Source organism: Trichogramma pretiosum, unplaced genomic scaffold (assembly GCF_000599845.2).
Source record: "Trichogramma pretiosum strain Unisexual culture from Peru unplaced genomic scaffold, Tpre_2.0 scaffold22, whole genome shotgun sequence".
NCBI classification, from domain to species: Eukaryota; Metazoa; Arthropoda; class Insecta; order Hymenoptera; family Trichogrammatidae; genus Trichogramma; species Trichogramma pretiosum.
This window is the reverse complement of record NW_019640932.1, coordinates 2,189,106-2,213,969: the sequence shown is the minus strand read 5'-3', so window position 1 is coordinate 2,213,969 and position 24,864 is coordinate 2,189,106. Positions and strand designations below refer to the sequence as shown.

Below are 24,864 nucleotides of genomic sequence, written 5' to 3'. Positions count from 1 at the left end.
GCGCAAACGAAACACACACACACACACGTACTTTTTTGCATCCTTCATATTTAATGCGAGCTTGTCTATTATCATCCCATCGCGTGAATGCAGGGTCGAAAGGGCCGAACGTCGCGCAAGTACAATGTAGCATAGTACAACTACCACCCCATATGTGCTGCAGCAGCGCGTGTGACGGCTGCACGAATAAAACACACCCTGCAGTACGTCGTACTCGCCATGTCGTTGTGTAGTTTGCGAGCAAAACTACACTGCAGGCGAAAGAGAAGCGAAGCTAGCGAGCGAACGAGCCAACGAACACGAGCGCGCGCGATGCTATCGATTATTTTATTTTATTTTCTTCTTCTTCTTCTTTTTTCCATCGAAGAAAACTCGAAGTAGAGAACTACCGATAATTCGCGCGCGATGAGACGTCAAACTTCTCGGCTGCTCGCACAATTCGCCTCGGCGCGTGATATATATCGGAGCGAACCGAAGAAAAAAAAAGGAAGAAATCGACGACAACCAACAGCCCTGAGCAGCGGCAGCAGCGAGTGTGGCGTGCAATTGCGCGCTTATATATATATATATATATATATATACACATAGTGTCGAACGAGAGCTCTGCGCTGCTCGAAGCAGCACATCGCGAACGAGCGCGCCAAGTTTTTGCGCGCCCGATGATCTCGCCACACGATATCTTGAAGTATTATACTTATACATGAGCGTGTAGCTCAGACGAAGGGCGGATATAAAAAGCCAAGGAAAGAAGGAAAAAAGGCCCACGCGCAAAAGGATAGACGCACCGAGAGAGAAAGAGAGAGACAAGTTCGCACGAGAATCATTCTTTATCCTCTCTCGCGAGTACGCGTGTACAAGTGCGTATATAGGAGCCTCACACGTATGTAGACATTGTGAAGAAGTGGCAAAGCCACAAAGAGAGAAGCGCAACGAAAGTCGTGTAGCTTCGATGCATAGTCGTGTGTGTGTGTATGTGTATGTGTATGCAGGTATACATAAGTAGTGTACGTTGCTTGTCTTCTCTCGATCGTCCCTTCTCTCCCTTTCACTTGGCTTCCTGCACGCCTTACCTTACCACGTAGCTATATAATACACACGCACACACACACACACACACATAAATTTGGCTCGTCCAAGAGCTCTAGGTACACCATACAATATAGTATAGGTATATAACGGCTGCAACGAAGAAAACAACGGGCATGAACAACGACCGCACGAGAGCTGCGCTCGAGCTACGTTGCACCGACGATTGCAGCAGCAGTAGCAGCAGCAGCAGTAGTTGTAGTTTGTAGTCGTTGCGTTGGGTCGCCTGCATCGCTACGCCGATACCTGCATGCATATATAGCCAGCCTAGACTCTTATATACATCATATAGCTAGGTATGGGTATCCACGAGGCACAGAGACTATGGGAGCTTGTGTAAGTACACCGACGCGGAACTACACGCGGAGTACCATTATATAGCGCGCAATTTGTCGAAGCGTAGGCCGACGATTATGAAGCTCGATGCGATGAGAACAAAAAGTAGAAGAAGAAGAAAAAAAGGCCCGGCGTGCGAGCTAATATACACAGAGCTACGCTACTTATCCATATACGTATACACGACTCGCTATATAGATATAACGCGCAATATCGGAGCGCAACTACACACATACAAATGTGTACATATAAGTAGACGAGCGCGCGAGGAAATTGGCCACCGCCGACGCCCGAGAGAGACACGATTATATAGCTGTATAAGGCAGTTTTTGCCCGGCGTAGCTCACTCGGCGTGTCCCTTTATATCTACTCGTGTTGTTTTTTAACTACTTAATGGCTGTGTACGCGCGTAGCACAATGCACACACACGTACCTGCCTACATCGAGCTACACTCACTGCTGAGAGCGAGACGCGAGACTCGAGCGAGCTACGCGATTATAAAGCTTGCGTGCCACATGCGAACTCGGCGCGCAGGGCAGTTTTCTGCTGTATGTGTACTTTGCAGATCGCGCCTCGTGCTGCGGTGCGGTGCACGCACAAGCTCATTTGTTAACAGTTCGCTGTGTCGATGTGCGTGCATGCGCGCACCTCGTTATACACGTAGCTTCGACACACATATACATGGTGTGTATACGCACGCCCATTGCTTAGAGAGAAAGTGCGATTCGATCCTCGTCGTTGTCTTTTTTTTTCATCTCTCGCACCTTTTTTTTCGCCTTTCACTCGTTCACACTCTATAAATCACGCGCTGCAGATCTCTATGCGCGATGAGCTCGGCCAGCCATCGTATATACGCGCGCACGAGCTTTTCCACATCTCTGTGCTATATCTACGTACGTATTCGCGTACGAGTGACATGCGTATATTATACGTATGTGCGCGCTAGCGCGTCCGAACTACATACGCCGCGACGTCTCGAGTTTCCCTCGCGGGCTCGACGTTTATCATTGTTATTGTCGTTATTAAATGCAATGCGCCAGGCTTCTTGCTTTCTTTTTGCGCGCGCTTATTTCCTCGTCGTATGTGGCTGCGCTGATGCTCAGGCCCTTATTATCTGTACGACGACGTAGACGACGACGAGGACGACGAGTTTGCGCGCGCATAATGCTAATGATGCAGCCGCCAGCGTCGAGGGCTACATCCTCGTGTGCATATATACCTGTGTATGTATATAAGTATATTATCAAGGAGTTCGGCGGAACACCCATCTGCACACGCGGCTTCTTCTGCTGCGCTGCTGCCCCATGCCCCACCACTGCGCTGCTGCACTTCATTAAAGTCAACAACAACTGCGTTGAGCGCCCCCTGTGCGCTCTGCTCGTTGTCTGGCACGCGCTCGCTCCTATTCCGGAGGCTCCTTTCTTTGTTCGGCAAGCTTTCATCCGATTATTCTACACGGATATCGAGTTAATAAATCTGCGGGTTCTATATAGTTCTTCATTGGATCTGGATTAATCTGAGAAAAATTGGAGTTCAATCATTACTTTATTGATTATTTTAAATTACCGAAATAGACCAGTTGTCAGACAATGGAATACGCATCCAAATGAATCCTCCAACAATTTTCCAGCCTGAACAATTTTTGAATTATTTAAAAAAGTTTTTCCTTCAAATTGAAGAAAAACAATCGGTTGATGTGACAACAATAAAAATAACGATATTTCGCACTCAAATTCTAACCGAAAAAAAACAAACAAACAGAAAGTCCTGCACATGGCGTCCTATATATATCGAACGCGGCACGTCCCACGAAGTGCAGCGCTTCGTCATGAGAACGGCCGAAGGATTGGCCGGGCTAGACGACGAGTGCATCGGCTTGACCAATGGCAAGGATCGTTTTATCCAAGCCGCGCAGAGACGAGCGCATGGCCGCCGCCACCACCGCCGCCGCATGGTGTTGTTGTGCATACATAGACAAAAATGTCCTACACGCACACAGCCCATGCGCCGGAGCGGCTTATACGTATACAGCGACGGCGACGACGACGACGACGACGACGATCATCATGGAAGAGAGTCACGTGAGTTTTCATGCTGCGCGCGCCACGAAAACAAAACAAACAGCTGAGATCTGCCTGGCTATTGGTGTCTGCGTCAGCTGTTTTTTCGCGCCGCAGCTGTTGCGCATCGTTTGCAGTCTGCAGTCTGCACTGAGCACTCTGCACTGCTCCGTAATCGCCGAGCGCTCGGCTAGGCGGCGCGCGCTTCTGCGCTATATGAATTTGTCGCCCGGCGCAGAAAGGCATCTCTCTAAGCTCAGAGTCAAAAAGGTATCTATGTCCTATGTTATAAAATAGGAACTTGGACCCTTTTTGCCTACGAGTTTATCAACATAGCATTCTGTTCTGGGGCGACGAATTTCTAACTGCGTAATTCGAGCTGCGGCGACTGCAATTCTCATAGGGTTCACTGCCTGCTGTGCATCCCTTCGAATGCATTTAACGACGCATACAGTAAAGTTAATCATGAGCTATATTTGACGCAAAAATTACTAAGAAAATTAAATACCATCATTCAGCTTATGATGCCGAACAATTATAAAAATCCTCAATTTTATTTGATGCATAATTCAAATAAAAAGACACATTCATATTATGTTAGTGTTAAAACGTTAATGTTCAATGTTTTCGTGTGCGATTTGAAGTAGCTTATTTTCAATAGTTCTTTGAAACCGCTTAGTTTTTAATAAATTTAAAAGAAAAACTAATTTTTATCTTAGGCGTCAATAAATAAACTTCCTTCAATTAAATAAAAAAATAATTAACTTTCAATGAGTTGTAATTTTAATATCAAATATTTTGACTATCATCAATTAAAAACAGTCGAGAAGTTTTATTTAGATAGATGTGGAGCAGAGTAGTTACGACGACTGGTTTTTTTTGCCAGTCCTTGGCTTGAAAAATTGTTAGTCTTAGTTAATTTAAAAAACTTCTTTTGAATATTAAAATACAAATATAAATTCAACAGTTTCTCTAACATTAATGTTACATTAATGCTTTCTCTTTCAAAGTATAAAATAAAATAATTTTTAATATGTATACATATGAACGATTTTCTATGAAATCAAAGGTCTAGAAAAAAATTTTGCTAGCACGAGAAACTTGTTTTTTAAGTTAATATGTCTCCAAATTTTACTTTGAGGACCATTGTAAAAAATCCAAAGTTCAGCTTAGAGAGATTTTAGCAAAAATATGTTAGAATAATGTATTACTGCCCTCCGTTTTGCCTTGTCTGTTAATTATGCATGCCTTTTCTGTTTTTCGCGGCCTAGATAAGTTATATACTATGACTGAAAATTACCTAAACTTCCAGAAAATAGTACCTCATGAGCGTCTGAGCACTTTTCAAGCTTGCTTCAATAAAGAAAAACATGATTGTCACAATATAATCGAGTGTCATTAAGACTTGCATCACAAAATAATTCACAGAGCTTCCTTATAATAGAGATTTCTCGATTTTATAGAAAACCTTCTGTATATTATATACAAATCACATTCATTTAATACGTATTTTATGTACATTGGTAAAATGTAGTCTTAATGAACTATACTTGGGTCTCATTAACTCCCAGCAAGTCTAATGCATGTTTCAATACTTTCACTAAACCTTTCAATATGTAAATCCTTAATGTTATTTGTTTGGTTACTCGATCATTTGAAGTATTCAGCTGTAAAAAGTAAATTCAATTTTATTTATAAGTTAGATCTATGTGCTTCTTATAGCATAATAATTCAACAAATATTACCATAAGAATTCTATGATTTCTATAAAATTTACTAAATTTATGACATAAATTTATCACAAATCTCCACAGCACAGCTATATTAAAATCTGGCTCTGGTTCAATCTTAATAACGCTCCTTACTACATAAGGATACATCCAAATATAATTACAAATGAGATCCCATTCCTAAAAACAATTTTGTTTTTCAGTTTAAAATTGAACATTTAAACTTATAAATTTTTCTCATTTTTTACTTACATCATCTAATATATCCATTTCATCTATACTTTCAAATGGAAGTAAATCAGGAATAATTGAATCCTTAAGATATTCATGATATTTCATACAAATAGCTGCCATTCGTTCTAAATTATACAGAATCATTGTAATGTCTGGAACATTAAAAATATTTATGAATTATAATAATTAATGTTAGATGAATAAATAATTGCAAATCATTACCATCTATAGAGCTATCATCCTCTGATGAGGCAATGTTAACTTTTACTGGATTTTTAAGGGTAGTTGCTGTAAGATCATAAGACGTTGAAGCTGAGGCAATTCTTTCAACATCTTTTTCAGTCAAAGCTTTATGTTGAGTTGATGTGTATCTTATATTAGATACCTCATGAATTTTATTACATTTTCTTGACAAATATTCTTTTTGCTTCAAACATTTTACTTTTTTTTTTGTAATTTTATCTACTACACTTGCACATAAAATAGGTTTACAAACTTTTCCTGGTTTATTACATAGCTGCGGATTGCTAGTCATGCATAATAAATAACAATGGATTGAGTTAGAAGCCGTTGATGAATATTCAAAAACATTAGCTACGTTTTCACAAATATTCTTAGTACATTGAAGCCTCAAATAGTTCAAGTCGGAATCATTGGGGTAACCTGGATCTACTGTAAAATTTAATTTTGAAACCTCCATTTTTCCAAACTTGAAAGGTTGCTCAAGAGCATTCTTTAAAACTAAACTAGACGTTGGTCCTCTTGAGAACGAAAATTCATAGAATTTCGAATCTTTGATAACAACTACAATACTAAAACGTTCATTTACATCATTGCCAAACTTTATCTTAATTTGATTTCTTATCTGTAAGAAAAGAGAAAATTAAAATACATTACTTACTTAGCACTAAACTAATATTGCACTATTTAATTAGCACTTACTTCATCTTGAAGTTTTTTGCAGCACAAGTTTACAACTGTTTCCTTGCTTTTCCACAAGATTGCACTTAAATTTAATGTGTTGACTCTTATAGAGTATAAATCTATGGATTTAATTTTCTTGTACGAATCAAGAACATCTTGAATTATATCTTTTAAAAAGATATAACTATTCAACATTGGAGAATCAAATATTTGAATCATTTTAAACACGTGATTATGTCCTACCGCAGCAGAAGCAACTACGAAAACATAATATGTCACATAATTTTTTGCTACTTAGACGTTGGTACGATTGCTAAAGTATTCACAAAAGTGCCAACTGTAAAAATTTAATTTGAGCGGGAAAATTGGTGTAATCACAACATCAAAGTAAAATAGAACTTTAGTGTTTTTTGGTTTAAAATTTATTTCTATAACAAATATTTGTTAATTGTGCATGAAAATGATTGCAAGTTTTACAAATTTCTTTTCCGTGAAGAATTGAAAAATCGAAATATTTACAACAGTGTTTATGCGCAGTGTTTTTATACTTTTTTAAATCCTCTATTTTGTAAATATTCTCGAGAGCTTTGATGAAGAATTCATTGAAAGTTCGATAAATTGAATGACTAGTAAGCGTCGATGAAATTTAAATAATTTCTCATAAATATCTAAGTAAAAATTATTTACAACTAACAACTTTACGATTAACTCGCATTTTAACGTTACGTGGAATGATGATATTTGACATAGGCAATGGCCGCCAATTCTTTGCAAAATTCTTCGGTAACTATCACACTCTCCAATAAAATAATATCTTCTTTACTTCTAAAAAGGAAAAATTTGTTGTTTACCAAGTCATGATATATTTTTTTACCCAGAAAAAAATTATTTACCTATCGGATCCCTCGTGGTTGCTTGAATGTGCTGCTGGGCAACACTCTTCAAAGAATTTCAATCTAGTTTCTTTGAGGGCTTGCTTGAAATTTGGTATTTTAGGAACTTCGTTCATCAGTTGTTTGACAACCCTTTGCAAGCAAATAAATAAACTCTTTTTGCCAGGTACTAATGGTATCAGTGGATTCAAAAGAAACTCGTGCAGGTACGGATGAGGCAGCAAAGCTAATTTTGAAACTAATACCGTCAACTGCAAGTTTATCTCGTACTTTTGCTTGACTATGTTGCTCACTTTGTCCAACAGCATAGTCAGAAAAGGTCCTGGATAAAATCGGCTAGAACTACTACCGCTGTCAGCGGTATCATGTCTGGAACTCACGCTGGCGGAGTCATCCATCGATACCGCCTCCAAAGGCCAAGCAAGGAGGGAACAGTCTTTGACCACGATCGAGTACTGTTTTTCCCAGTCGACCATGTATCGACTGTAATTGCTATCCAAGTCAGTTTGCAGTGGTCTTGGAACGAGGGACAAAAAGCTGGAAAAGTAAAACGATTATTTGATCTCAGTCATCAATAATATTTAATTAAATCGATGCCATTAGAGTTCGTATCTCACCAATTTAATATTCTATGAATATTACTTGGAGCCAGAGTCCTACTGTGACCCGTACCCAGAGTCATGTCCATGGAGCTTTTCTTTTCACGTTCACGCTCGTCCTCCTCATCGCTCCACGATACTATTGCGCTGTCAGCCGCGCTGTTATCGTAATAACCGCGGTTATTTAAGTACGTCAAGACTAGACAATGTAAAATATGCTCGTCCTTCTTTTCAATCATCTCCTCGAATAGTTTGAGAGTTTCGATTGTCAACTCCTCGCTGTCCGTGTGACAATTTTCAATTAGCTTATGAATGACCGGTGAGCACCAAACTTCAGGTATGTCAGGTTCTCTTTGGTGACCTACCAACCAACGGCCCATTTCTAAAAGAAAAAATTTAAGATTTATTTTGAATCAAAGGTATGAAATTTTGAATCGTTCACACGCTTTTACCAGTGCTCAAAGGCGAGGTTGGCACTTCTTTCAAGCATTTCGTCACCAGAGCAGTAATCAGTATAGCATGATGAGCCGAAAGCTTAGGCGTCAGTACTTTTTCTAAAAAATCTATTCGTATAGTTTGAGCTAAAACATCGGCTACGTCTGGATGCGCTTCTCTTGACAGCTGGCCACAAAAGTCTAACCACATGAAGAAAGCCGCGACTTTTCTGCATCCAGGAAATTTTTTCTCGTCCATCAACGGGGGCGAGTCCAAGCCCCAAGTAACTTCGATTTCATCGATTTCTAAAGGCTCCACATGAGCTGGTATCTGATTGAACAACATTTCCAGTCGGTGCGTTAAGACAGTGGATAAGTCACTTTTGGCCACTACATCGGCAAAAAATGGATCGTCCAGCGACGCTAGGACCATTATGCCTTCGCATGCTCTGATCCGAACGGTATGATCCTGGGAACGATGCAAAAACCAATGTAAATCGTTTGGTTGAAAGGTACATTTTTAGACGGAAAAAAGGATTCATAAACTTACAGCACTATTTACATAGCTCTTCAGGGCATCCAAGAGCAAACACTTTGAATTCTCGGGTATTCCCGAATCACTCAATGTGATATCGTGTTTACTGCTTCTTGATTTATTATCATCGTTGCTCGATATGCACTCCTCGACGATTCGCATATCGCTCAGTGCTTCCAATACTGGATCGTAAGCGGAGGAGTCGACTGCTGCGACGTCTCTGGACGATCCACTGGATTGTGAAGAAGAATTCGATCTTGTCAAATTATTGAGAACGTGATTGGACGGCTTGTTTTCTTGCGATTCTTCGGAGATCTGACTTGATTTATTCATTTCGTCGTTCAATTGTGGTTTACTATAGGAATATTAATCAATCATTATTTATGTAATGATTAAACAATCTGTATGCATTTAACTCTTACCTTGATTTGAACAACTCAGGATTGACTAAAGTTACAACTTGGGTATTTAAAGGCTTGAATAATGGATTATTCGTGTTTGACTTCTTAAATGGAATGTAAGTAACCTGTTCAACGTCAGACTTTTCTGCTTCAGATTTCTGATAACTATTTTCTGGCCTAACATTACTGGAATCATTGACTATATTTGTTACATGTGGGTACTTACAAACTAAAAAACATATGCTATTTAGAAAATGTATCTCCTCATTTTCAATGGGTGAGGCAAGATTTCCATTGCAAATAGCTATAAGTCTTTGAACAGGACCATATACTGATGCATGATGTAAAAGTGGATGCTTAGATCTAGTCAATAATTTTTTAATAAAAGATAAACACACTAATCTCATCCCGGGTGGTGTTTCGGCACAGGCCAGAGTCGCCAAGAGATCCAATAATCTGTGTTGGAGTAAGTACTCCAGACAAGGACCAGGTTCTTCCACATGTTTTTCTTCTTCAAGTAAAAGCTCTAAAAGACGATCCAAGTGTCTTGGAATTCCAGTACATTCGACCAGTACTCTTGAGTCATTCAAATGATTAACATAGAAGTTCATAAGCTGTTTCCAATAGTATGTGAAATTTTGTAGTGGTGTTGCGGGAGGAGCAATCTATAAGAATATAATTTTTGAAGATTAGATTTCATAATGCATACTTGAAGTAAGGCTTCACAAATATAAAAATGTTCTAGCATAAATGCTTTATTGTATTATATACAATAACTTGTATACATTTAATTGTTTCAACCTTTCCGACAACTGATAGAAATGGCATTGAAGTATGCGCAACTTGATTAGATAAAATAAAAATAAGTTTCATTTTAGAGTTTTGACAGAAAAAACAACCGGAAAAATGTTCACAATTATTGCCTGTTTACAAAATCAAACAATCAGACGATAAAAATTCCAGTCAACATTGTTAAGTCTGTAATTCAAGAACAATTAGTCATAAATGTCATAACTCGTATGCACCACGATTAAACAGTAAAAAGTATTTCTGACACAAGTAACGCAAGAAAAAACACGCACGACTCCTTATCCGGCTTATGCAATGTAGCACGCAGGAAAAATCCTCTCACTTGGACGAGAAAAACAAACAAACACGGCATACGAAATCAAACTCACCACGTCTATGGCATTCTTCAACGCGATTTGCAAGCCACTAATCATGTTTGTGTGCTACCAGCTGCGTCGTCCATCTATATTTACACGAACGATGATCGGTCGCGCTCGCGGACTACCTTCTTTTGACAGCCAGGCCATCGATCATCTTTTCCATGGCTTTACACTACTATCTATACGACGTAGGGAGATGCGTTTTGTTGTCAAATCGCCGCTGCCGCCGCCGTCGTTTTGTAAGGTGTGTATGTTTATGGGGAAAAGTGCAACGCACCCGCACGACCGTAGCTCGCGTCATGTACTAGTGTTATTGTGCCAGCAGACGGCTGACAGCAGCAGCAGCAGCAGCAGCAGCCCAAGGATTTCGCTGTTTACGTCCGCAGGTGGCAGCACGCGACGGCGCATTGCATACTCGACAAGTCACAGCGCGAAACGACATGCGTGGGCGAGACTCGAGCAATATTTTCTTACATCTTGGACAATCGTTTACAATATTGCTTTGTTTTATATAAATTATCACTTTACTCACCGGTTGCAGTTTTTCGTGCAAGCGTCGAAACATTTTTTTCATCGCTGCTGACTTCGTGGCGACCGCACACCTAATAACGCCAGATGAAAAAGTGCCACAGAGGTGTTACTTAAACTCCGAACAGGTGCTAACTATTTTTCTTATCTGCGCACATAAATTCAGATAACAAGTTTTTGTACGGCTTCCAATTCGAATGTATGTAATAAGAATAATAATAATGACACAAGACAGAGAGGTTCGGTAGTTTTGTTTTTTTTTTATTTTGCAATTTTCAACGTGTACATAATCAACAACATTTATTCATGAATGTAAAAAAATTGATGGTGATGGACCATACGTATTCGTACTTTGTTTATATATATAATATAAGTAGTTTTTTTTTAAATATCGTTACAATTCTTGAAAACTAGGAGGATATTTGTAAGATGTTTATACTATCGTTTGAAAGCTTCGTAAACATAGTTTTGCCACGATTGCACAATAATTTATATATATAATTTATCTTTTTATACATAGCACCCCTACACACATAGTGTGTCCGATTCGAAATCACCATTCAATTTTTTTCTCAAACATTTATCTGCTATTTTGATCAGACAATTTTTCGGGAACTATATCGAATGAGAGCATACACAATTCATTGCTAGGAAAAATAATTTTCACTCAACCGACGTGACAGTTATGTAATAGAATTTTTTTCGCGTGCTTGTATGTGTAACCAACAACAATAAAATCTTTAGTTTTTCATACATATATCGTCAGAATGGTAATTTTCAATTCATCCTCATTTACTGATAACAAACTATAAGTTCGATTATCTCACGGTGGCAGTTGAAATGATATACGCACTACCAAATTTCTATGTTACATACTTTACGTTTCATACGTCTCAATTCGTTCGACCGATAAATTCAATTGAAAATTAACAAACGATTTTCCGTAATTTTATATATTAACATTTACAGATACATATTTACAGTAGTTCTAAAGACATCTTTTCGCTTGTTTTTTTTTCATACATCGTTATTCAGATCCGGCCGTTAATACACTTTTTTTAGTTGAAATATTGGCCGTTTTATCAGTATCTTAAAAATATATTTCTTCTCAATGTTATGTATAAAAGTCAATTTCGAAAATAGCTCTCGAACTCGACAACGTATAGAGATAAGCAAAAATATATCATTTCATTTTATTCTCTCGCTCTCTTTCTCTGTACAAAAATTAAACAAATTTTCGTCTCTCCATAGAAGTCAATAAAGCTTATTATATTGTTAATACAAACACGAAGAAACAATGATGATTCGTACACGACGATTTTCGCGTCGCAAAGACAATTTTTTTGTGTACTGAATTATAAATATAACAAAGCGATATACGTATATATTTATAATTTACCAGGTGACCTTGGAAAGATGATGATTGGATTGCAAGCGTTTACATAGAGTTTAAATACACCTGTCGTTTTTCAAACGAATCACTGCATTTGATATTTGTCTCGATGCTGTACGCTAGTTTTCCGCGTCGAAAGTATTAATTTCTCATTAAAATTTATCTTGACCATATTATATTCTATTGATTGCCGGATGACCTTGGATCATCGCAGTGTTGCAGCTCAAAAAAAAAGCGAGAGATAAGCGACATTGCACACACTCTAGTCGTCGTGAAACGTATTAACGACTAAATAATATTTTTTATAATAATCATAATAATAATATAAGTAATATTATCAATAATTTTGCTGTTGTTATTAATCAGCTTTTTATCTTGAATTTCATTTAAGTCTAGGCTACGTTTTGCTTACAATTTTGTGCTCTATGTACAGAAGTGTTCTCAATTCATCGATAAATTTTTCTTCATTTTTTCTTTAAAATTTATGTATAATAATTTATACGTATAGTCTAAAATCTTTCTGTTAAACTTAAGTAAAATAATTTACTCAAGCGGCGCTGCCGCTTATGTTCACCGCTTTTGCGATGCAACCGCGGCTACTAGCGCTGCGCCACGTCCACTGCCGTCTTCCGAGAGCATAAGGTCGAACTGCAAAAGAGAAAAACACACGAATTGTTAAAATATTTTTCAGGCCGATTATATCGTTTCTATTTTTTTTTTTTTTTTTTTATAGGAGAATAGAGACGCACCTTGTATGGCTGGAGTTTGCTGATTTTCTCGACCATGAGATCGTGGAAGTGAGGATGGAATCTGTACACGGAGCCGTCGACGCCGACCGTCGTGTTGTTCTCGGCCATTTTTGTGAGCAGCGTGGCGATGCCGGCCGAGGCGAGATGGGCCGCACGCCTCGATACGACCGAGCACACGTATCGGACGTTTTCGCAGTCTTGATCCGAGACGTTCATCATGCCCAGCTCGGCCAGGATTTCCCGGCAGTTGGCGTATTTGCCCTTCAGGTCACTGCGCAACGTTAGACGAATCCATTAGATATAATTCGAGGAAAATATTTTTCGAGTGCCTGAGCGGAAGTTGTACTCACGATTCGATTTCCGAGACGTATTTGGTGAAGAACCTGCCTCGCTTCCTCAGCTCCTCGGGCAGTTTGCCACCGAAGAGGTGTCCGTCATTGGTGAGCTTCTCCAGTACCAGCCTGGCAAGTTCGCCCATGTACATGCCCGATATCATTTTCTCGAATATCTGCTTGTTGGGATTGATGGAGTTGTCGTCGATGTCGCGATCGAACTCGGTGCGCACGAAGTCGAGGGTGCCGCGCTCGCCGAACGCGCCCCACTCTGTGTTGATCAGCATGCTCGGCTTCTCCGGGTGGAAGCGGCCTTCGAGCGCGCACTCGGCGTTGCCCGTCTTCTCGACGTAGCAGGCATTGCTGCCGGTGCCGACGATCAGACCGATGCGGCAATTCTTGTTTTTCCAGGCGCAGGACATGAGCGTGCCAGTTGTGTCGTTCAATATTGCGCACACGTCAATTTTTATGTCCTGCAAAATTTAAACGAAGAGAATCGTATTGATGTAGAAAAGTTACGTGCGCGGTCTGGCTTGTACGCAATTAAAATTTCATGAAAATGAAACATACGTTTCTCCTGGCGATGGCTTCCTCGAGCAGGCCGACGACGTCCTCGCCGACTACGCCGCTGCAATTGAAGCCCTTGGTCCACCTGACCAGGAGGCCCTTGGTCAGGCCCTGTTGGGTGAGCGGAAAGCTGAAGGTGAAGCCCAGCGGCAGACACTGGTTCTCGAGCTTGAGGTCCTTGACGAAGAGCGCCAAGCACTGGGCTATGTGATCGAACAGCTGGCGGCCGGTGCCCAACATCAGGCTCTGTGGTATCGCGTAGATCTTGCTCTTCATGTCGAAGGCCTTCTTCTCGAGGGTGATGAGCAGCACCCGGAAATTCGTGCCGCCGAGATCCAATGCCAGGAAATTTCCCGTTTCTAAGCAGAAAAGCACGTCGAACGGTTAAAGACGCGCGTCACACGGTCAGTTGATAAAAGTAAAACTGGCACGAACCATTTCCAGTGGGCAGATCCTGCATGTATGTGGTGTAGCATCTGACGATGGCGTCCTCGTGAGTCTCCTTGCAGAGGCCCTTCATCATCTCGGCCGTGAGCCTCTCCATGACCATCCGGAGCTGCTCGTCCGAGAGGACCAACGGTGCGCATGCATCGCGTATCTATTAACAGACAAAGAAAACAATTTGATTATTGACTTCGTTCAAGTTCAAGCGAATGATAAACAGTACGCACGGTACTCATTATCTTTCAATGAATAATATACATATTCATACGCGAAAGCACAAAAAAAAGGAAATGTATGTACACATAATTCCTCGATCGGACCAGGCCTATCCGAATGTAACGTTACATCGAACGTCCGAAAATATACGTAATAACCAATGTCACACAGACGCAGACTGCGAGGGGACGATAAAAATGGGCAAGAGATAAGTATTATATATGCCAATTGCCATGAAAGAATTACGTTGATCCAAGCCATTTGTCCCACATTAAGAAAAAAAATCAGTTTTTCATTTCATCTTTTTATCGCTATTTCGATATTTACGATTCCGGCGGTATCCAGTCGACTCCGGCTGTTTAGCGACAGTATGCATAATACGCGCGCGGCACAGCAACATATCTGCTTTTACGAATTTTTGTCACAATTGATCTTTGACCCGCTCGGAAGAGCGACTATATAGCTGATCGCGCGCTTTGCACAACTTCGATAGCAGCTTACACGTCTTCTGCCACGCGTGCATCGCCCATAAGTTTTTTTTTTCTTATCAATTACCGAGGCTAAAGACGAGAGTCGACTTGCGACTCGCTTATAATTCAACTCGCGATCGTTAATCATTATCGTTTAACAAGCGAATGTATTAAATCACGCATAAATATTAATATTTGCGGGTAATTATAGAAAAAGTTATGTACGCTCAATTAAATTCGAATCGTTTCATCAAGAGCCATCTTGGATTGTATCTAATTGCGTTCCATATAAGAAAAACCCCAAAAGCTATACGAATTCATTCCCCCTTTTATGGCAGTGTGTTAATGTACGATATACGATCCAGCCAAGGACCACATTCCCCTCGTGCGCACATACAGCATAAAGTGTGTGTACATTCAGCGATATGTACGAGGTAAAGTTTGCAAGTATATATCACGCACAGACACACATACGTGTGCGCACGTGTTGTGCGATCTAAAAAAAGACGCGCGTATTATGTTTACTTTGGAGCTGGCGTAAGCTCTGGGGACCACGTGCTTTTTAGACTTTCTCAGATTTCGCGTTCGTTATATTATATATAATACGAGAATTGAGATACTGTGATTTAACGAAGATGACGACGACGATGGCGGGCAGACTAACGATGTTCGAGGTCGTATCGTAGGGTTTATCGAACTGGTTTTATAATTACGAGACAGAATAAGAATGAAAAGAAGAAAGAGAAATTTCGGAGCACTAATTGACGGATTACAACGGTGAATGACAACGACTTATTAAAAGATCGAAACAGTGACATTATTATTATGTAATTGACGGATTGCTCATTTAGACCGGCAATTAAGCGCCTCATTAACAGATGTTCCGAGTATACTCGAACAAATGGCGCCAAGTGCCCATATGTCGCGCATTAATCCGAGAAAAGAAAAAAAGAAGAGCAAGCATAGAACAAAGAGTTGGTGCTTGTGCGCGGAGGAGTCGAGCTGGCGGCGGCGCGCACGGCAACTCAAGCACTTCGCGCACGTATATTATGCATTACATGTATCTCGTTATGTATGTGCGCTATATAGACGGGGCGGAACTGCACATACTCGCGGAGTATCGATTTGAGAAACGTGTGCCGGCTGCACTGCTGCTGCTACTGCCCTCCTCTTTCCCGTCTCTCTCTCTCTCTCTCTATCTTTCTCGCTTGGCTACGTCATGCTGCTGTTGCAGCAGCAGCCACCGTTAAGCCGCCACCGCACCGCGCGCGACACACCCGCGCACAGCTGGCCAATCTCCAGGCTTCTCTCCTCCTACACGACGACTCGAGCGATCGCGTATACGTACTGTACGTATACATTTACCCAGAATCCGAGAATGACATTCCGAAATGAGAGTCGATGCGATTACGCAACGCGTCGAGCTTTCGTCGTCGTCGTCGTCGTCGTAGCCGACAAAAATTCGCGAGCCTTTTACAAAGATTTTTTAACGACAGCTAAAAATACACGTATACCATTTGGTCAGCTTAAAAATGCGCAAGAGTGTGTGTAATACAATATAATACGTGTGTGGGTATAATCGAGTTATGTAATGTGTGTATACGGTAGCCTATATATCACATACTCGCCGAGAGATCTGTATACGATCGTAAATATTAATTGGATTAAAGACAATCGAGTCGCGGGCGGTGGTCTAGACGCGGGAGATCGAGAAAGCAGACTTGTACGATGTATATTAATAGGAAATCTTTATCTATCACTCGGAAACAATCACGATAGATGGAACGTAATAATAGACACGTGAACTTTTATCTCAAAAGTTCGACCGGATACGTATAGAGACCGAGATACATTATACGGTGCTTAGATTTTTTTATTTGCACATAAGCTTTTTTATTGCATAGAAGCTTTTTTTATCGATGAATAACGTAATTATGTATACAATACTATTCCATCTCGCGGAACGCGTCGTCGCTGAGATAATTCAATCGCGTCGCACGAGCATCAATGACGATCAATTGTCACAACTGCAGCACACGCGGGGCAAGTTCAACAGACTCGCGAGTGGATACGAGGCACGCGAACGATGAGACAATGCATAACTCGCGCGACGAGATCTACCCGAGATGTTGATGTTTCGGATGCGCAATTCTCCTGCTACGTACTTAACGACGATTACACATTTGACGTCTGCGTTGCGGGTTTGCCCGTGTAATACGTAGTGAATCATCGGAAGAAGAAAAAAAAGAGGAAAGAGAAGGAGGCTGCGAAATCGCGACCGCGCAATAAATTCGACCAAAGGTCGCGACGACCATTGTGTTGACAGCTCGCAGTGAAACGAACGTATACGAAAAATTGGAAATATTTCATTTCGAAGCCGAACCACTTGGCGTTGTACGACGTACGCTTTGTTTACACCTATCGAAGACGTGAGATTGCGACGACGTTGACGACGTCAGTTTTTTTAAGCTAAGTATCTAATTTTCTAGGAATGTACACACGAACTCGCACGTAGGCGCTTAAAAAACCAATTACTCAAAAAGGCATATACAATATAAGATTTATCGAATTTTGCAGAACGTGCATTTGTATATTGTTATAATAAGAAGCGCAGAGAGCGATTCGCGACGTGTGCACGTGCGCGTTCGCGTGCCTCTTCGCGACTCATCAGCGCAATTCGCAGCGCGAAGAATCGCCATGTAATACACATTCCGAGTTATTGTACTCACTTAGGCTAATTTTTTTTGTTTTAACCAGTTTTTACTAGTAACCACATAACAAAAGAATATAAAGCCTGCCCATACACAAAAGAAAATAATCCAGGAGGAATTCCCGTTACTTTCTCTCTCGATAAACCGAACACACGGACACATTATCGAGAAAAAGAAATGAATATTCTATACGGGGGAGATAAGAATTTTGAAAATGTGTCTCATTTGCATGATGGCCCGAAGCGTTATAATAGTTCAACGATGACTACTTTATGCATATATATAAATGCCTTCCAAGAGCTTGCCTACTGCATTCTTATCATTTACTATAAATTACCACTTCTACGTGTATATTTATAAGAAAATGACGAAGCGATCGTGCGAGAGCGATATACGTAGGTCGAGTTGCCTCGTTTACAACTGCACGCAGGTTTATAGAGCTATACTATATAGGTTTAAAAACGTTTTTTCCAATTTACCGACTAGAAAATGAATCTTGCGGCTACGTACGAAGAAGAAGAAGTAGAAAAAAAGACGAATAATGTGATTTCCATGACCTTGGCAATGTCGCATCTCTAAATATATGAACGCATGTAGTAGCGATAAAATTTTATATACATGTACGCATCCCTGGCTCATTATCGAATCGAGCCGAGGCACTCTTGATTTTATATCTCTTGAAAGTAGTTTGGATTTCGACGTATATGTGTGCGATAACAGCTGTGTACGTGTGTTGTCTGGGCGGATTTTTCGTAAGAGTTATAAAAAAAGAACAAATTACATCGTAAAGAAATTACGACGATCGGTATATACGGTTGCTCGATAGCGACGTGTTCGGTACACCGAGTTGTCGGTCGAAAATGGAGCTTTTTAGAGAGCGTGTTGCCAGTCCATTATTTGATCGCGCGATGAAGTTTCGCGATCGCGCGCACGACTGCTGCCATGATGCATGTGCTCGCAGTGCACCAGTAGTCTATGCAAGCATCGTATAGCTCGCTGTAGCGAGTTTCTCTCTTAGCGATCGAACGGGTCAACTTTTCAAGGTTGAGGTCTTCCGTGTGTGCACGTATATATCAGTACGAGTAGTATATAGTAGTAGTAGTAGAAGTAGTAGCTGCAGGCCGCGGATACGTCATCGCGTCATGGATACACACCTGCGCACGAGAGAGAGAGAGAGAGAGAGCTGACATGTCCGTACCTATGACGTCGCGCCAGTCGGCGGCGGCTGCTCCTATACTACAATGTAACGATCTGCAACGCGACGACGACGGCATCGATCGAGCCTCTCGCGCCCGCGGAGCAGCTGCACATCTTTAATACACACTCACGCCTACTCTTACTATTACGCTGTGTCGCGGGGATTTATAGACACTCAAAATTAACTCTCCGTAACGCTTATATACTTCTATTTCGGGCGGAATGTAAATTTCGAGTTGTGATCGAGCTTCGCACCCGCGCCCGCGTGTGTACAGCTCGTTTAGAGCTTGCGCGAAATATATATAATTCTTTTTTTCACGTCATAGTCGTCACATCGTCATGAACGCGTGACACTCGCTTTGAAATTCTGATATACACTTGCACAAGTACATAATGTTGTATCTGTTTTGCTTCGAACATTACACCGCCTGCGAACCGTACCGCGCGCTCTATTCCTATATATCTATATGCTTACTATACAGTTCTTTCTCTCTCTCTCTCTCTTACTCGGACTTCGCAGTCACTAGAACACACATACATACACACGCACACGGCGCGACGAATGAAAAATCGATAGTCCTTGGCTTGTAACGAGAGAGAAAATCTTCAAGTAGTTCAGCAGGCTACTACATATACTATATGTAACACTATCTACACCGAAACCTTTTTCAATTTGTACCCTACTTACAACGAGTTCTCAACCCCCTCGAGACGATTTTCCTGCGCCTTAATCGATGAATTACGAAGGCAGAAAGATAGAGAGAGAGAGAGAGAGAGAGAGAGAGAGAGAGAGAGAGAGAGAGAGAGAGGAAAAAAAAAGAAAAGAAAACTTCCGGGTACGATGCATAATGCAACAGAAAGGAAAAACTGAGTAAGTGTGTGTGTAGCGCTATATATATGTATGTTCTGCACTGGGTCACGTGGTGCAGCTGGATAGCACAAGTGTGTATGTGCCGCGCGCGCGCCACTGTAGGTCATCGCGCGGCGCCTTTATAACGTTTTCGAAGCTTTATGCCCGAGAACTTATATTATTGATTGACGCGCCAGAGGTAAACACTCGGCTGTTCCGTATTTTTTTCCTTACCCTACGGGATCTCTATGCCATATAAGTTATGGAAGAACATAGTCCCGTGCACCTGCCGATCCACAAATAATTTCGTGTCATTGAATCAGGAAAGCGAAAAATTAAAGATTGAACGCGTGACAGGAGTAGGACTGTTTTATCGGCCGAGTGCTCCTTTTTTTCGCGTGTGTATACAATATTGACTTCGCGAACTGCAGTTACGTGAATGGATTATACAATTTTTGCGACGCAGAGAGATGAAACACACGTTTTTGTACTTTGAGTATAGTTTGCAAAAAAATAATAAAAAATAATCGATGCGGAATCGTTCTAGAGGTCAACGAGAATTAGGGTTACGTCGATTTTTTCTTTCTTTCTTTCTTTCTTTCTTTCTTTCCTTTTTTTTTGTCAAAAAATCAACAGAGGGCAACAATCCGTGAAGCAGTCGAATAAAATTTGAAATTCATCGTTCAATCGCGAGCTCGTACGTACTCGCGCGATATCCCACGATTGTCTTTGTCGCATAATAATGCATAATTTTTGCACGAGCTCCGGATGTGCGTATAAACACTTGGCGGGGGCGCGAATCGTTTACATCGGTAAAGGAGTAAACTTCAACGAGCCCCCCTTGATTTTTGTCGGATATTCGTGCACGCATGCACGCACTCGCGCGATCCGTGCGTTGCACGCAATCTGCGTGCCTGCAGCAGCGACTTACCTCGGGCTTGATGAGATCATCCGGATTAAGGACCGGAGCCATTCTCATCCTTCGGCGAGTCAGTTTGAGGCCGTTGTAAATCACCCAGAAGAAGGAAAAATAATCCAACTCCAGCGCGGCGTCCGGGGGGGTTGTGGGTCACAGTTCAAGTGCGAAATCCGAAACGGGATGCGATGAACCGAGTCGTATCGTTGGCACGAGTTTGATGTACAAAAATAAATACGGGCAGATGAAAAAAAAATCGCGCGACTTTTATCGATCTGCTCGAAAAAGGGGGCTCGAACGCGCCAGAGACACACCAACGCGATAGACAAACTCGGAGCAAAAAACTACTCGCGGCACTGATGATGATCGCGTGGATCGATCATTCACTCTCGTCTATTCTCCCGAAATATTTTATCTGGCAAGTCTCTAACACTCGGGCTCGTCGTTGTGGCGAGACTGCTGGTCTTATTTCGAATGCGGTCCCCGAAAAAAAAGTCAGTTGGACGAAAAAAATTCTGGCTCTGTTCTCTCGATATATGTAAGACTGGCACACAAGTCGGAGCGAGCTCACGCACGCGCTTCCAGTCCCAATTCCAATGCGCGACTGGCAAGCTGATCCCGAGCACGAGGCCTGCGCGCGTCTAGATATTCCAGCAGAGCAGCGGCAGCATGTTGCTATATATCTCACATACACATGCGCGCCAGTCTCTCTTCGTGTCTGTTTCAGTGTGTCTGTGTATGTGTGGAATGTGGTGGGAGAGAAGCAGCATTATATACATATCTATATATATATTTAATACGAATACACGCGGAGCACTCACGGATGACGCGGCGTCGGGGGTGAGATTTTGGTGCATTAGAAAAGGGGCAAGGATTTCTCTTTTCTCTCTCATTCTCTCTCAGCCAGATGAAACAGAAGTGCAAAAAAAGATAAAAATAAAATAGAGGAAGAAAACGAATGGTAATTGCTGCACTCTGCGATAGCCTTTTAAGATGTCACGAGTCGTCCTCTTATCTGCTATCGGCCCCGTGTAAAGTATAATCCATCGGTTTGAACTTGCGATGTAATACGCCGCCGACGCGTCGAGCCGCGGCTCGGAAAAATCAACAAACAATGAGCACGAATCGTACATGACAACAAATGTACGTACACACATCGGCGAACGTAATACAGCTGCTCCGGCTCTAACAATATATCGTGTATTTCACCTAGTAATGAAGAAGTTATGTCATAATGGCATTATTACGAATTGATTGCGTGTATTTACGCGCTCCGTTTTCATACATATATAAGTATGTCTATAATATACACACACACACAACAGTCGCTTTGTTATGTACCGTGAAAAAGCACGGATACATATATACACATATTCTTAGCTGACAGCTGCTCACGCGATCCCATCTTCTTCATACGCGTGCTGTATAACAAGAAAAAAATGTGAGTACGTGAGATGCCTCACGCCTGTATACAGTCGCGCACACGTGTACCGCATCTCCGAAAGCATAGAAGGGGAAGTAACAGACAAAAAAGCGAAGAGAAAAACCGGGGGCTCGTCTCTAACGCTCCAGCATACCGGAGCAAAGCTCGTTTATCGGCTGAAATATATATTAGCGCTCCTATTGGAATTCGCGATTCAGGAAACAAAATGAGAAAAATTTGATCGAGCACGGGGGGGGGGCACTCTGCGGAGAAACTGGTTTTTTTCTCTCCGCGCGCACTCACGCACACGCCAGCTCTATAATATGGTCCCGGCAGCTTCTTCACGTGCCATCGTCGAAAAATATTCACAAGGTCAGCGCATATAATGCTGCTGCTACATGATTGCCCATACGCGGCAGAAAAAACGGACACGTATCACCCCGCATCCGTACACGCGCCGTATCGATACATTTATGTACATTCATGCTTTTTTTTCTGTTAAACATAAAAAACGTGCTACATATAAATAAAGCCTCTCGGCGTGTTTAAAAACTAGCGGCGCGCGGGTAAACGAGCGAGCGCGTTAATTTTACGGTCAGATAAGCCGATATTGCACTGCCTAGCTACCATGCTCGTATTATGTTTAAATATACACAGAAACAGGCCGGTGGTAGCCGCCTTGCAGTATATAATATATGCAGCAGCTGATGCAACAATTTTCCTGCTTAATATATCCTACACCGCGTTCAGTTTATCATATTGTTAGTGATTCTCTCATCAATAATTGGGACTCGTCGATAGCTCGCAAATGCGATGCGAGCTTCCATAAAAGTAAAAATACATTTTCGCGGGCGTATAGAGATGTAATGCGGCTCAAGCCACGCGTGTAACGATATATTCCGTGTCCGTGCGTGCAGCTGCAGTGACGTTTTCGTATGCCACAACGCGAGATAGAGGTACTAGTATAAAGCTAGTATAAAGCTAGAGCTAAAGCGAGATGGAGAAAGAAAAGCCAAAGTGGGCGTGGTGAAAGCTTATACTTATTGCTGCTGCTGCTACTGCTCAGTGCGCAGCGTGTACGGCGCGCGTCGCAGCGGCGGCGGCGGCGTCGGAGCGGCATCGGCGTCGGTACGGCGGCCTTAACGGGGAGGCTCGGCCGCGAGGACGTTTAGAGGTCAGCGCCGCTGCATACGATACATGCAATCTCAGATGTGTGTGCGTGCACGTGAAAATTTCCGTGCGCCACTATATGTGTGTGTGCTTTGTACACAGCGTCTGTACGCTATTGCACCATTCGCAGCAGCAGCAGCAGCAGCAGCAGCTGACGACATATTCGTCACGAGTCGCGTAATTACATGGTGCAGTAATACGTATACACATCTCGGTTAGACTGGCGACTCTACCTTTTTTTTCTCGTATTTTTTTTCTACCGTTTTTTGTCTTTTTGTTACGTACCGGCGACGAACGACTATTATATTCGAAATCCATGCCACTCGTGTAGCAAAAAAGAAACGAGGAAAAAAATGAGCTCGCGAGTCACCGTGTGGCAGCGATTAAAAATCAATACGTCGATCTTTTACCACACTGCAATCCGTATCATGTTTACGGACGTCGCGACGCGCATTTAACTTTTATCTACATTTGTGGGCTCGTCAAATTGTTCACGACTGCTTTTAAATAATTGACAAAAATCAATGAAAATCCAATCAAAATCTCAGTAGGCTCGACACCACTTATCTGTATACTGTCACAGAGTGAGGATTCATTAGAAATTTACGACTTTTTTGTATTCCATTGTCTATTTATAAACAGAGGCCGCAATTAACGTGTCGAGCCTAACGTATTTAAACACAATTATTTCTTTATCAAAACTACAGTTAAATGCTTATACCATTGCGATTAGAAGAAAAATCTAAAGGTTAATAATAGTTACATCAGCTTTTTCTGAACGCTCGAACCAAATCGGAGCCCCGGCCGAGTCCTTTCACGCCGCCCAATGTCAGCGACTGATGCAATTTCTACGCAACTCCGTCGTCGTCGGCAGATTTGCGTCATTATTTCTTTCTCTCTCTCTCTCCTACTCGCCTATGATTATCCGAGCTGCTGCGCGAAAAAAATTTCCCCGCTCAGAGGATATCGTAAGAGAACATATAACTCCGTTACGCGCAGATAAATCTATTTATACGCGAAATGAAGACTAGAGCATATGGGCGCGAGAGCTAATATGGCCATTCTTTGCCTTTGTGCGAGTACGCGAGGTGCGTAGTATATACGCGTGACTTTTGTGTCAATAACCTCGGCGCTCACAGAGGCTGATTGTACGTGTCCACTCCCTCCAACGGTTTGTTTAATGCCTCGTCTAGACGCCGTACACCATGCAGGTTTTCCTTATCTTTCGCCTACAATTATATACTCACTTTTCTCTCCCTTTTTTCAACTGCACTTACTGTCACTCGAGCAAACTATCTACAGTTCATGCCATGCACGCCCGACGCGAGCTCTCGTTTTTCTCGGAAGAAGCTGATCGCGGCACACGTGCTCGCGAAACTGGAAAAAAAGATTCGTGGCGCTCTTGTACACAAAGGGACATAAGGCAACATACACGATGTATTATATGGACGAGGGGGCAAAACAGCTGAAAAAAGCGAGCTACGGCAAATATACCT

At 41.8% G+C, this 24,864-nt stretch overlaps 3 protein-coding genes across 10 annotated transcripts in view; all 3 read right to left on the bottom strand.

Annotated features, from left to right (window-relative positions):
• Positions 1-4,914: 4,914 nt before the first annotated feature.
• On the bottom strand, positions 4,915-6,599 carry LOC106648877. Its single transcript, XM_014366021.2, has 5 exons — positions 6,390-6,599; positions 5,670-6,312; positions 5,466-5,599; positions 5,229-5,393; positions 4,915-5,150 (listed from the first exon to the last, which is right to left on the bottom strand). Exons 1-5 carry the CDS (start codon positions 6,588-6,590, stop codon positions 5,028-5,030), a joined length of 1,266 nt encoding a protein of 421 aa, XP_014221507.1. The 5' UTR covers positions 6,591-6,599; the 3' UTR covers positions 4,915-5,027.
• A 168-nt stretch (positions 6,600-6,767) lies between these two features.
• On the bottom strand, positions 6,768-11,151 carry LOC106648955 (protein FAM160B1-like). Of its 3 annotated transcripts, none has more exons than XM_014366171.2 (7): positions 10,935-11,151; positions 9,255-9,898; positions 8,848-9,187; positions 8,316-8,766; positions 7,882-8,245; positions 7,265-7,801; positions 6,768-7,196 (listed from the first exon to the last, which is right to left on the bottom strand). In XM_014366171.2, the coding sequence occupies exons 1-7, from the start codon at positions 10,974-10,976 to the stop codon at positions 7,094-7,096; spliced, it is 2,481 nt and encodes an 826-aa protein (XP_014221657.1). In that variant the 5' UTR covers positions 10,977-11,151; the 3' UTR covers positions 6,768-7,093. The 3 variants fall into 3 exon arrangements, with proteins under 3 accessions (XP_014221657.1, XP_014221655.1, XP_014221656.1); XM_014366169.2 differs by lacking the exon at positions 10,935-11,151 and adding an exon at positions 10,035-10,403; XM_014366170.2 differs by lacking the exon at positions 10,935-11,151 and adding an exon at positions 10,412-10,718 and having other exon boundaries at positions 7,094-7,196.
• Positions 11,152-11,170: 19 nt separating this feature from the next.
• The window catches only part of LOC106648956 (hexokinase type 2), a 30,014-nt gene continuing 16,320 nt past the window's right edge, over positions 11,171-24,864 (bottom strand). For 5 of the 6 annotated variants that reach the window (XM_014366172.2, XM_014366173.1, XM_023457759.1 and 2 more), the window contains 5 exons: positions 14,407-14,569; positions 13,975-14,330; positions 13,423-13,877; positions 13,073-13,343; positions 11,171-12,971 (listed from right to left, as the gene is read on the bottom strand). In XM_014366172.2, the coding sequence (XP_014221658.1) occupies positions 12,894-12,971; positions 13,073-13,343; positions 13,423-13,877; positions 13,975-14,330; positions 14,407-14,569 (1,323 nt within the window). In that variant the 3' untranslated portion in view covers positions 11,171-12,893. Of the gene's footprint in view, positions 12,972-13,072; positions 13,344-13,422; positions 13,878-13,974; positions 14,331-14,406; positions 14,570-20,790; positions 21,408-24,864 lie in introns of those variants that run through there. The other variant, XM_014366174.2, reaches the window with a different exon arrangement.

What these genes read in the sequence shown, in the direction of transcription:
- LOC106648877 (XM_014366021.2), bottom strand. Translation starts at nt 6,590, where the DNA reads ATGATTCAAATATTTGATTCTCCAATGTTGAATAGTTATATCTTTTTA. An exon ending in GCAAAAAACTTCAAGATGAA is followed by an intron (nt 6,313 to 6,389) that starts GTAAGTGCTAAT and finishes CTTTTCTTACAG; the next exon opens with ATAAGAAATCAAATTAAGAT. An exon ending in GGATGATAGCTCTATAGATG is followed by an intron (nt 5,600 to 5,669) that starts GTAATGATTTGC and finishes TTAATGTTCCAG; the next exon opens with ACATTACAATGATTCTGTAT.
- LOC106648955 (XM_014366169.2), bottom strand. Translation starts at nt 10,106, where the DNA reads ATGAAACTTATTTTTATTTTATCTAATCAAGTTGCGCATACTTCAATG. An exon ending in AGAGCTATGTAAATAGTGCT is followed by an intron (nt 8,767 to 8,847) that starts GTAAGTTTATGA and finishes CATCGTTCCCAG; the next exon opens with GATCATACCGTTCGGATCAG. An exon ending in ATTCATAGAATATTAAATTG is followed by an intron (nt 7,802 to 7,881) that starts GTGAGATACGAA and finishes TTACTTTTCCAG; the next exon opens with CTTTTTGTCCCTCGTTCCAA.